This window comes from Pteropus vampyrus, unplaced genomic scaffold (genome assembly GCF_000151845.1).
Source record: "Pteropus vampyrus isolate Shadow unplaced genomic scaffold, Pvam_2.0 Scaffold496, whole genome shotgun sequence".
Lineage (NCBI taxonomy): Eukaryota > Metazoa > Chordata > Mammalia > Chiroptera > Pteropodidae > Pteropus > Pteropus vampyrus.
In genome coordinates, this window is record NW_011889277.1 from 19,500 (window position 1) to 32,788 (window position 13,289).

Below are 13,289 nucleotides of genomic sequence, written 5' to 3' on the forward strand. Positions count from 1 at the left end.
CTGAGATTGGGAAGGACTCTGGGCAAACTTTACCTGGAGACACAGAGCCCCACATAGAGGGAATGAAAAACAGGCCAGCTCGGTGATGTTCTTCACTGAACATAAACAACAGTCACAGAATATAAACAACGTACTCAAGGCCACTCTGTGACCACGTCTGCACTAAGCCAGAGACAAGGACACTCTGCAACCACAAAATGAATACACACTCCCCCCTCCTGACTAACACAAATGACTGCCCCTTGTTACCAATGACAACTCCACTTCCACAATCCTACTTGATAAAAAGCACTGATCTGCTCCGTTTCCTGACAGCACCAACTTATAATTGTTCTACTCTTGTCAACTCTCCTTAAAACTACCCAGCACACGGCCGAGTCCTATAAGATGCCCTTCTGCCTCCAACTCCCTCTTACAGAGGTGCCCTATGGTTCCCCAGTATGTGGTCCTTGCTGGAGCAAGCTAAAAAAAGGTTTTGGTTTTTTTTTTGACTATAGGTGTGTCTCTGCTGGTCTCTGCCTGGTGAGTTTTGACACCACTTACCCTTGAATACAGACTTGGGCAAATCAGGCCTCCAAGATTCTTCTTTCTTCCTTCCTGAACCTTCTAGATCTGTGCTAAACTTATGGCCTGAGACCTGTTGTTTATCTCTTTGTGGAAAAGCCCACAGCAGATCTGAGAGATCCGAGGTTGCAACTGGATTATGTCACTGGTTCCTCATCCTGCCACCTCCTAGATGATTTTATTGCAAATAATGGTAATGACAATTGTTGTTTCTGTCTGCCCAGTATCCCTATCAGCACCTGGCTTTCCCTTTGTGGATCTCCATCCACTACTCCAAATGGACCTGTCTCTAACATAGCCTCCCAGTACCATGCAATCTACACTTATCGATCAGAGAATCCTATCCCCTCGCCACAATAATTAGCTCTATGATGAGGACATAATGGATGTCTCATTCTTCTTCTGGGATCATGAGCTATATATAGGACCTCATTCTGCCTGCTGCCATCTTCCTTGGTTGTCTGGAAGGACAGTTTGCAGACTGAAATCAATCTACATTAGGATGTAAAGATGAGAGTTAGAGAGACAGCTCTGGCTATAGCCATACCTGAAGCCAGAAGGCCTTGTTCTTTCCAATACTATGAGCCAACGACTCCCTGGGTATTCGAGCTAGTTTTACTTTCTGTCTCTTGCATACATGACAGTCTTGGCTAATTTAGAAATAAGTACCTGGAAAGAGAAGGGTGTTAAAGGAAATAAAATATGAATTTGACTGAGCAAAGGTGAGGAAGGCCAGGGCCACTGCATACGTATAAAGCGAATAGGGGCCATTGCTCCACCATCAGTGGATGGTGACCCTCCCGACCCCAGCTTTCTGTCTTCTTTCTTTTCTTAATCTCCTACCATTCCCACTCAGGTTTATTTTCCAGAGCCGTGCTGCACGTGGCAGGATTTACCACTTGCTGGACATGGCGCTTTATTACAACGATAATCCAGATATAATACAGATGTTAATGTAAATAAAGTCAGTCATGAAATTATTGGAAGAAAATATAGACAGGATCAGGATGAGTAAATCCTCTTAAATAATGGCAACAGATTCTGAACGAATACAATAAAAGGCAAATATGGTTTACTACATATTAACCAAATTTTCTGTATACCAGGACCACCATAAGTTGTCTTAAATGTTAAATAACAAATTATTACATAGGGTTTGTAACATATAATACAAGCAAAGATGTAAGAGCATGAATATATACAAATAGAAAAGGCTGAGGAATTACTTTTATTCAGAAACAGTGAAAGAGAAGAGAGTAAGATTCTGTTTATGAATAAAGCCTAAATTACCAATAAACATTTGGAAAAAAATTAAAAAAAAAAAATGAAGTGAATAGGGCTCCCAAGATTTGTTCAGCGCACAACCTGTCTAGATGTATCTCAGCTCTATAAGAGTCCTCCTCAGAAAACTGGAAATCTCTATCATGTGGAAGAAAAATGGCTGATTAAATTGTTGCCTATTTTATTTTGGGACTCTAACCATGAGTCTTTCCTGAGACTGGCGGCTTGAGGGGCTTTGGAGAAAAATATCAAGATGTTGGAATATAAACAAAGATTATCATCTACTCAATTTTGTGAGATTGTCAGAGCTGAATCCTCTGCCCCAAGCTAAAAGAGGAAGCTAGGAAAGAGATAAGAGATAAGATTGGGATTATCAGAGTACCGGGTGGGGTGTCCTTGATGCCCCAGGCTGCTCTCAAACCCTGAACACTCTCTGTCTTTAAAGGATACACTTATCCTCACTAGGAAGAGCCTATTAGCTGTCTTTCCACCTTCCGGATTGTAACTTGGGGCAAGAGAGTTGCTAAAGTGAAGGGCAGGCACAGGCCTGTTGTTAGAGACAGAATCCACCAAGGTTGGGTCCCAGACCTAAAGATTCTCCTATGATTGGGGAATCAAATCACTTGGTGTAGACTAGTGAGCTGGGCCATCCATTCACAGCATTCCATCTCTCCTGGCACAGGGATTGGTTCATGATTGTACATATGACTCAAATGGGCCAATCAGAGTGTTCCTTAAATTCCTATATAAAGAGTTGGGGAAAGATGCCCCGCTTTCCTTGACAGAGTTGTTTTCCTTTAACAAATAATCAGTTTTCCCACATTTAATCCTATTTTATTCATCATATATCATAAGCCTTTTTGGTTTTACAGGAAATAGTTCACAGAAAATGCCTTTTTTAGAAGGTGAATGGGATATAGGAGGGATCGACACAAGTCCATAAAGTATATCCAGAGTCGTTATGAGTATGTCTTTCTGCACTGATTCAACATTTGCAGTAAGGTTTCTCTTCTTTCTTGGTGACCAATCTCAGGGCTGGTCAGTTCCATTGCTAGAAAATGCTTCAAGTTGTGCTAAAATTTGCCTCTTTGTAACTCCTACCTACTGTTTCTCACCTGGTTGTCTGGGTTGCTTTAAACCATTCCTGGAACACAGGAGCATATCTATTCCTGCAACTGGAGCTACATGGAACTGAACACCAAAGCAAGCTTTCTGAGCTACCTGGCAGGCAGGAGTACTCTGATCAACGAGCAGAACAGCTTCATCAGAAGAGCCTGCTCTTGTCCTGGGAATCATTGTAGGGCAAGTTAATTGCAGTGTTTATCAACCTGGGACAATCTTTCTCCCACACACTTCCCCCCCTCCAGGGGACATTTGGCAATGTCTAGAGACATTTTGAGTTTTCACAACTGGGAGGAGGAGAGGGAGTGTGCTAATGGCATGTAATGGTTAGAGGTCAGGGATGGTGCTAAACATCCTACAATGCACAACACAGCCTGGCCTCTGACGACAAAGAATGATCTTGTCCAAAATGTCAATAGTACCAAGATTGAGAAATACTCGTTTATCATGAACCAATTCAGGAGAGTATCATTCACGTTCATCTTTAGAGGAAGCAAGCGGAAGAGGTGTTTGCAGCCAGCAGATCCTTTTATGGTCAACATGGATACCAGGAGTGCAACCAAAAGGGCCATCTTGTTCCTGTAGGACCCAAAGCTGGACTCCTGTTCTCTCCGTGGAAATGACAACCTGGCCTCACAGAACTGCTGCCCAAGGGGAAAGGGCTCTTGGCCAGGTTTGAGGTTGGCTCTTAGTGGCCCATGGGATTGGGGGTCTTGATCTTTGAAGATCTGACTACAGGGTCAGGGAGTTATATTATTTGAAACCAATTCTCAACAGCCTATAGAGGCAGGCCCTGGCCATGACCCATTTTATCCCAGACTGAGCTGGCTTCTTGGTGGTGTTCTCATCCGACCCCAGACCTGCAAGTTGGGGCGCTGTCCAAGGTACTGGTCCTTGACATGCTTGCTAAACAGGGTCACCCACGGACTTCAGGGCCCCACCCCATCCTCCTCCTCGCCACCCTTTTTATGTTGTTGCTGGCTGGACACCTATCCCCTTGGACCTCATCATGTTCTGAAGGATTTTGTCAGTTCTGACCTGGGGGCCAGTTGCCCAACCAGCCTCTGCCCACAATGGAGGAAATTGCTGAACCACTCTTAGCATGTCCACCCCTCCATACTCCCCATAACCCCTTCTCGATGATTGAAATCTCCTTCCCACACCTTTCTCCTCCTCTCCTCTACTCATCTTCATCCTCAGAAGGGAAGCTCTCTCCCTCTTTGACCCCCAGCCACACACAGTGACACATGTGCACATTTCTCATTTATAACATTCTAATATGAGCTACTATTTATACCCATTTTACAGATGAGCAAGCTGAGGCTCAGAGGGGATAAATGACCGGCCTATGGCTAGTATCCAGAACATGGAGGAGTCATGCAGCCCCAGGAGCCTGCATTCTCAACCCCTCACCATACTGCTTCTGTTGAACACTGACCCCATCCTCTCTCTATGTCATTCAGAACTTGTCATGGCACTTGAACACCTTACACTGTGTGACTGCCAAGCCTTTGCACAAGCTGGCATGGCCTCCCTGCTCAAAGTGAGACAACCTCCAACGTCCACAGAAGTGTCTATTCAGAGTCTTCTCAATGGAGTCAGAGCCCTTATTCCTCCAATCATACTCTGTCATGGCTGACTGATGGCGAGGGGTGAGATGTTGCGAAGGTGGTGTTTATTTCTGGCTAGGGCATGGGTAAATAGGGATCTGGGGAGCCTGAGAGTCTACCTTCCCACCCCCACAGCCCCACTGATGAGAGGAGCCCAGTGGCACATGGCTCTCCTGGAAGTTGCTCAATCTCAGCACTGCTGGGCCCTGGTACTTGAAGGTAAACTGGTCCTTGTATTGAGTTGAGAAGAAGCGCTGTCTACCCAGTGGGGGCTCCATGTGGCTATACTTGCACTGTGGAGTCAGGGTGGGAAGCCTGGCAGGGCAGCCTGGAGGGTGGCTGACCCACCTGGGCCACCCCATGGTCCTTGCACCACCCTGGGAGCATCAGAGCCTGGTGATGCATTCTGGGGAATTGGGCAAGTTGGGCCCCAGTCTGGGCTGACCTAGGAGCTGAATGAGAAGCCAGAGAGAAAATGGGGATGAGGCTGGAATGAAACCCAAGGCTGTGGTGACTCCAGGTGACTCTGAGCTAACCTCTCAGCTTGACGTATACCCATGGCTGGTATTACGAAGATGCCCCTAAGCTGACCCTGACATGACCTTGGGGTGAGTTTGGGATGACCTTGAGGCTAGGATGACATTAAGATCACCCTGAGCCTGGGGTGACTTAAGTGGCTCTGAGCAGACTTGATACAAATTCTGAATCTGAGGTGACAGTATAAGCATCCTGAGATAACTCCACACTGATTTGGGGGGTTACCTGGTTAGGGAGGTACCCCTTCCCCCCCCTCACCCGCTGTAGCATCTCCTTAGTCGTGGAGGCACGAGCTGTTCCGTGTGGTTTCAGCATCTTCTGGTTCATGGTTAAAAAATCCGGTTCTGGAGATTTGGGGGGGTGGTGGCCGAGCTGAGGGGCTGAGGGAGAAGTAGGCCCCAGAGGACAGAGACGTACGAGATTAAGAGTAGGGTTAGGGTTCAGGGAGAAGACTAGGCCAGAGCTGAATTTGGAGCCAAGGATAAGATTAGGAGACAGGGCTGAGCGAGGAGACGGGGACGGAGGGAGGAGCCGAGGCGGAGGGAGGAGCCACGGCGGGATGAGGAGGTCAGGGGCGGGGCAAATGCAGACATTTATAGGAGGCGGGGCCAGGTAGGGTAGGCTGGCGAGTTAGGGGGCGGAGCCAGAGTCTGACAAGAATGGAGCGGGGCTATGGTGGTTCAGGGATTTGGTGCCGCCGTGGAGGTACGAGGAACAGAGTGGGGGTCATGACCGCGAGGGGGAAGGGTTTAGGGGCAGAATTAGGATCTTGATCCATGGGACTGAGATCTAGCCCTTCAGGAGGCGGAGCCAGAGTCGGGCAGTGGGTGGGGTAGAACCAGCCAGGGGCGGGGCCTTCCAGGGTGAATGGGGGGAGGGGCCGCGCTCACCGCCTGGGCCCTTCGGCAGACTGCTACGCTGCCAGTGGAGGTTGAGCACCTTCTGCGGCTGCTGCATGCCAAAGGGGTAATAGTCGGTGCCCATGGAAGTCTGGAAGTACTGTCCGAGCAGCTTTGACTCCCCTAAGGTCACATGACTCCGCAGTTTCTCATGAGGCTGGTGGCGGCTGGATGGCTTGGCCGGGGGTGGCGGCTGTAGAAACACGTGGCATCAGGGAAGTTCCCATGTCCGGTACCTCCCAAGGCCCGGTTGGAGGGAAGAGTTGGGCGCTGTACTCTGGGCCCTACGTGGTGGCGCTGGGCGTTATATTCTCTTATTTTACAGACAGGGCCACTGAGGCTCGGAGTGGTTAAGCGATTAACCTAGATCACTCAAAGAGATCCAGGAGATCCCAACTCCTACCTCAGGGCCTTTGCACATACTATTCATTCTGCTTGGGAAGCTCTTTTCCCTGATAACTCTTGCCTCCTTCCCCACTTCCGGCTGACCTGGCCATAGAAGAAGTGCATGGAGGTGGTGAGGCTGCCTGGGCCCGGGCACCAATTTCCTTCCAGGATGTGCGACTCCGGAGTCTGGTCGTGGTGAAGAGCAAAAGGCTCTGCCAGTGGCAGAGCAGGTACTGAGCAGCTCTAGGAGGCTGTAGTGGGAGCAAGGAGCAGAGTAGCTGGCAGGCTCTCACCTGGTTCCCGGGCATAGAAGTGCTCAGCCTTGGTGGTCTTGTCATGGAAGAGGCCATCTCCAGGACAAATATTCACACAGTGGATGTCGGCTGAGGCCTGAGCCTTGTCATACCTGCATATAAGGTGGGGATCCATCTGGGCCCTTGCAATTCCCAGGAAAAGGGAACATGGTAGACTTCCCAGTGGCCAAGCCATGCAGTGCTAATGATGGGAGATCTAGCACAATAGTGGGCCTTGCCTGTGAGCGACGGAGACCTTAAAGGCGCAGTATTGGTCCTAGAGCCTTAGGTGGCACACTACACATGTCGCTGAGAGCCCTTTGCCCCGTCTTGGTGGGAGGTTATTGTCCCTTTGTACCTGTCTGGGGGCAGACCCTGGGGCCTGTAGGCTTGTTTCTGCTCCGAGTACATTGGTCCATAGCCAGTCTTGAAGTCTCCTAGTGCCACGCTGGAGAAGTCCTGTGAGTGGATACGGCTGGGAAGGGCCAAGCCACCCAGCCCCCATCACTGCCTTCCCCAGAGGCACCAGCCCAGCCTTGATTTACCCTCTTATACATCAAGGCAGGTGGGCCCACCAGGGCTTGGAACTGTCTCTGGTAGGAGGTCCCGGCATTGTGTGTCCTGTGGTCCCACCTGAGGGGGTTAGGGCCCCCTAAGGATGGGCAAGAGGAGAGAGAATGGGATTGAGTCCCTGCAGCCTTAGGGCAATTTGATACCTGGCCTGGGAAGGGGAGTTGGGCGGTCCTGGCTAGCCTAGCCTGAGGGCTGCTGGCAAACACCCAAAATAACAATAAGGATAACAAGAATAACTACCCAGTAGCAGTAAGGCATCTAGGTTAAGCACTTTACAGCTCATTTGGGAGCTGGTATTATCTCCACATACTTCACAGCCCCTCTGAGGCTCAGAGAGGTTAGAAATCACAGAAATTCAGAACCAGAACTGAGTCAAATCCAGGTCTGACAATCCTTGAACCCTTCAGGCTGGGTTCAAGCCTGACTAGTGATGTCTACCAGCAGTTCTCCCGGAGTCAGAATGGACACATCACATAAGTGCCAGCTATTCTGTTGAGTGCCCACTATATGCCATTAGCATCATACACTCCGGGCTCTTTTTGCTTCACCAGCTCCTGTGAAGTGGGGCCCTGGGATTGCACTCGTTTTCGGATGAGAAAAGCATGCTAGGAGAGGTCAGCTTTCTTACAGTGACACAAGTACCAAGGCAGCCAGGCCGGGGGTGGAGGTGGGGCACTCAGCAGATTTGTCTGACCCCAAACCAGCATTCATGACTTCTCCCCACCACACAGACCTCTGAAAAGATTTAAGATATGCCCGTTCTATGGATACAGAAACAGGCTCAAGGAGGTTCCAGAATTTCTCAGTCCCTTACTATTGACCTTTGCGGCTGGATAATTATTGTGGGTGGCTGGCCCGTACGTGGTAGGATGTTTAGCAGCATTCTTGCCAGTAGCATTCTCTCCCTCACTGTGACAACCAGAATGATCTCCAGACATTGCCAAATGTGCCCTGGGGGAGGGCGCAAAGTTCTCGCCCAACCTGAGAACCTCTGGGTTGAGCAAATCGCACAGGGCGCGCGTGAGCGCTCACCGAGGTGGCGAGAGGACGCGCGGGGCTGCGGGCACGCATCGTGGGGCTTGAAGAGTGCCTGGTGCGTGGTGGGCGGGATGCGCAGCTTGGCTGGGTCGCCTGGAGGTACCGAGTCGCGGTCGAAGACAAGGCGCGCGCCGCGGATCTGCTCGCTGGCGCGCGCCGGCGACGCTGGCCAACCAAAGTGAGCACGCGTGGTGGAGAAGAGGGCGCGGGAGCGCGCGTCCGCGTGCATGTGCAGGTTGCTTCTCTGCACGGCGGGCGTACGCTCCCGCGACCGCTCCTGCTCCCTCGACGGCGTGGGGAGCGGCGCGAACGCCCAGTGCATCTCCGACTCGTGGTCCTCCGCCGCCCAGCGCGCGTCCTGCTGGAAGAAGGACCCGCGGGGCGGCGGCTGGCACGGCGGCACGCGGGCGACACCCGTGTAGCCTGGGAAGTGTCGTTGCATCGTGGAGTGCATGGCGTCTACGTGCAGCCGCGAGTCGGACCCCAGTTTGAAGTGCGAGGCCTTAAGGAAGTCTAGCCGGGCCATCGGGCTCGGCAGGAGAGCGCCCGCGGCCATTGCCGGAGGCGACGCCACCTGCAAGGGAGAGGAGACACGGGACTGGGCAAGTGCCCATCGGGACTATGCTGCCTTTTACTCCCTACTGTGCGCCAGGCACTGGGCTCAGGGCTGGTGACGTCGTAGGAAACAGGCTCAGCCCCAGGGCCGCCCCCAGGGAAAGTAAGGTACGAATGATCATTCATTTGGCACTTACTGCGGCCTGGCAGGGACCTGGGCCCTCGAGGGGCCCTCCTCTTGTGGAGACGATAATGGGGGGCGGGTGAGGCGGGGAGGTGACATATAATATTATATACCATAACAATATATAATATAATGACATAAATTTCAGAGTAAGTAGAAGGTGACAAGTGCTGTGGGGACAAAAGTCACAGTGGGTAGAAGGATGAGAGTTTAGGGTGGGAGGGTTGCAGTTTTACAAAGGAGGAAGACATCAAAAAACAAATAAATGAAAAGGAAGACATCATTGAGACCATAGTTGAGCAAAGACCTGAGAAAGGTGAGAGAAAGATATTTGGGTACCTGAGGGAATAGCATTCCAGGCAGCTGGAACAGCAGGTGCAAAGGCCCTGAGGCTGGCACAGAGTGAGCAACAGAGAGAGCCTCAGAATTAACCTTTGCATTCTACAGTTTGTCTGATATGGGAATCCCCTCTCCTCACCCTCGGTAAGTTGGTAAGGCCATGGCTCTCCCCTCTTTCAAGTCTGGGAACCCACTTCTGTCTCTCTGCCACACTCCTCCTCATTGGTTTTCCTGCCCTCTGCAACTGTCCTGGGCCCTGACTATTCTCCTGGATCCCTTCCTGTCCTCAGACTGTCTGAGATTTACACACCTCTCACTTACTTCTCTGACCTTCAGCTCCAGGCTCTCAGCTCCCCATTTAGTCAACTGGGACTTTCTTACCTTCTCTCAGAGCAGAGATGTCTCCCCCACCCTCCTCCCTTATCCTTGGAGACCAGCCTCTCAGGTGCAGCACCCCTGGCTCAGGTTCTCCTCCTGCAGGAAGACTTCCCAGACCACTTCAGTTCACAACTAGTTGCTCATGTCAGCCTCTAGAAAACATGCATCAAGGGTTCAAGGGTTTTTTTTGTTTTGTTTTGTTTTTTTAATGAAACCACAGTTTTTCAGTGTCTAAGTTTGTTGCTTTTTCTATCATTTTGTCACCTAAAATAGCTGAGAATCGAGATGTCAAATGTTTTATAGGAGAATCTGACAACTGCAATTGCTGGCTGGGTCACCTTGGAATAAGTAACTGGGCTCCTTTGAGCTTCAGTTTCCTGATCAGAAATGAAGATAGGGTACTTACCTCAAGGTGTGTCATGGAGCTAATGAGTCTTAGAAAATGCACTTGGCATGAGGCTGACCCTCAAGGCTCCCTCTGTCCCTGGTCTCTCAGAGGACAATCACGTGCTCCTTCCGAGGCTGCATCCGAGGGTGGTCCAGTATTGCCCATTGTGACCCAAAGAGGTTCTCCAGACAATGCTGTCACAATGGTCCCCCAGCAACTCTAGGGGTAGCCGGGAGCAAAATCAGGAGCAAGGCCACAGGATCCTGCTTCTTGAGAACTCAGGGAGCCTGGCAAGTGATTTGACTTCTTGAAGTCTCGATTTTGTCATCTGGACAATGGGGCTGGGAATGGTAATCACTTCGGAAAGCAGCAGCGAGGGTTTGACGCAGTAGGCTGCTGCTGTCTCTTATTACCATTTTCCCAAGTTTTCCTCCTCTTCTCCAGGACCGCACTTGCGGTTGAACAAATTTGGGCTTATTCCTAGTTGCAGTGAGGGAGATCACACTTGTGGGAACGGTGGGCATCTCAGGAGCTTGTGAAAAGAGGGACTTATCATGGAGAGGATGCGGAGAGAAAGGAACCCCCATATGCTGCTGGTGGGACTGCAAATTGGTACAGCCACTATGGAAAACAGTATGGAGGTTCCTCAAAGAACTAAGAATTGATCTACCATATGATCCAGCAATCCCTCTCCTGGGTATTTACCCCACAGACTTGAAAACATATATCCGAAGATATATTTGCACACCGATGTTCATAGCAGCATTATTCTCAGTGGCCAGGACATGGAAGCAACTGAAGTGTCCTACAATAGACAACTGGATAAAGAAGCTGTGGTACATACATACGATGGAATATGACTCAGCCATGAGATGAGATGAAATTCTGCCATTTGCGACCACATGGGTGGACCTCAAGATAATCATGCTAAGTGAAATAAGCCAGACAGAAAAAGTCGAAAACCAAATCATATCACTTATATGGGGGAGACAAACCTAAAAAGCACCAAATAAACAGGACAAACAGAGACTCATGGACATGGACTATAGACTAGTGGTTACCAGAGGGTAGGGGGAGGGAGAAGGTAGATAGGGTAACGGGCGTCAAATATATGGTGATAGAAAGAAATCTAACTATGGGCAGTGAACACACAATGCAATATGTATGCCTTACTGCTGAATTGTACACCTGAAACTTACTGGATTTTGTTAACCAATGTCACCATAATAAAAATAAATTTTAAAAATAAGTAAATAAAATAAATAAACATAAAAAAAAGAGGGACTTATCGGACCTGGGCTTGTCTTAGGTACTTCCATGGAAGTTTAAGGAAGGGGAGCTTTGCTCTGTGCTGGATACTTTTACTGGTTGGAAATTTGACTTTCTTTTTTGAGATGATTCTACAAAAAATAAAATATACAGCAACAAGAAAAGGGAAATGGGGAATTAATGTTTAATGGGGACAGAGTTTCAGTCTGGGAAGATGGAAAATCTCCAGAGGTGGGTGGGTGGTGGTGACGGTGGCACAGCATCGTGAATGCATATAATGCCACTGAACTGGACACCTAAGGATAATTAAATGGGTAAATTTTACGTTATGTATATTTTACCATGATAAAGGAAAAAGCAGTTTCTTTTTTTAAAAAAGCAGATGAAATAAAGATATATGGTCAAACCTGTCTCATTTGATAATGCCCCAAATCACCTACTGAATGGGTTCTTTCTTTTTTTTCTAATTAAGGTATAATTGACATATGACATTGTGGAACTTTAAGGTTTACAACCTATTGATCTGATACATTTATATTGCAATATTATCGTCATCATAGCATTAGCTAACACCTCTCGTAATTATAATTTCTTCTAGTTTGGGAACAATTAGTATCTAGTCTCTGAGCAAGTTTAATGTTTATGGTACAGTTTTGATTGGTAAAGGAGTGTTGGTGACTCAGATTAGCCAGGAAAAGCGAACATGTCACTGTTGTGGTTTGGCCAATTGGCTCACGCTTTGCCTGCGTTCAGACATGATTACAAGTGGTTTTGTTTTGTCTTGTTCCACCACGGTCACCAAGTGGCCTTATCTGATGGTGGCATTCTCCAGAATTATTTATGTCCAGCTTGAGAACACTGGGGACTCGCAGTGACTGCCAGGCCAGCTCCTAGCAACACCAAGGCCAGCTGGGAATGCCAGGCCAGCTCCTGTCTCTTTCGCAAAGGTCAAGCTCAGCCCTAACTGGAAGATGGAGGATGCTGGGAGGGCTGGCAGTGACGGCAAGGTAACTACTGTACCCTTGGTGCCTAGAGCAGGGCCAGGCACATAGTAGGTGCTCAGAGAAATGCACTGTGCTATTACAAGGCCATCGGGGACAGTGCAGGCTTAAGAGAAGGAATCCAGCTGCTCCGCAGGCTCTGCAGCCTACGGGCTTGGCTTGAATTTTTTTCTGCTGCAGGAATAGTGTTGCCGTTTGGGGGTTGGGGGCACACAGACCCCTGCACCCTAGTCTTAAGCAAGGAAGGCTGTGGTTGGTTGTGGGATTAAAGAGTCTTTTGGGATGTTGTGGGGAAGGCAGGCCTGGGGGCGGCAGGCGCTCAGGGTCCAGGTGAGAGAGGATGGGGGCTTACTGTGGAGAGGGCTCTGGGTTGGGAAGAAGTGGATAGACTCAAGGGATATTTTGGTGATTGTTGGGACATGGGAGGGGCATGTGTGGAGGGAAAGAGGTAAGCATGATGTCCAGGGTGATGGTTGGGTGGCTGGGTGGCTGGTAGTTCAGTCCTGAGATGGGGACATGGGGAGAGCAGATGTTTAGGGATGATGCTGTGGTCAGTCTAGGACTTGCTGATCTTGAGGGGCCTTGTGGGATGCACAAGGGCCTTGTAGGACATCCAGGGGACAGGTGGGAGCAGGAGACAGGTCAGCATTGGCGAGAGATAGGGGAGAGGCTAGTGAACAGGTGGCTAGGGAAGTCACGAGAGTGGAGGTCTCCTAGGATGATGTGGCTGGAGCATGAGCAGAGAGTTTGGACAGGGAGCCGAGCCCTGCAGGCAATGACACTTATTGAGAACCTACTTTATGCCAGGCTGTGGGGATATAGCTGTGACTAAGATCAAAATTCCTGGCCTGGTGTTCACATTCTGTTGAGG

The 13,289-nt window shown here is 49.6% G+C and overlaps 1 protein-coding gene across 1 annotated transcript; it reads right to left on the minus strand.

Moving 5' to 3' along the window:
• Positions 1-4,642: 4,642 nt before the first annotated feature.
• TEX45 (testis expressed 45) lies at positions 4,643-8,860 on the minus strand. The gene is made up of 8 exons (XM_011382949.1): positions 8,299-8,860; positions 7,239-7,345; positions 7,052-7,152; positions 6,694-6,806; positions 6,503-6,612; positions 6,005-6,206; positions 5,373-5,458; positions 4,643-4,870 (listed from the first exon to the last, which is right to left on the minus strand). Exons 1-8 carry the CDS (start codon positions 8,858-8,860, stop codon positions 4,643-4,645), a joined length of 1,509 nt encoding a protein of 502 aa, XP_011381251.1.
• Between the last annotated feature and the right edge of the window lie 4,429 nt (positions 8,861-13,289).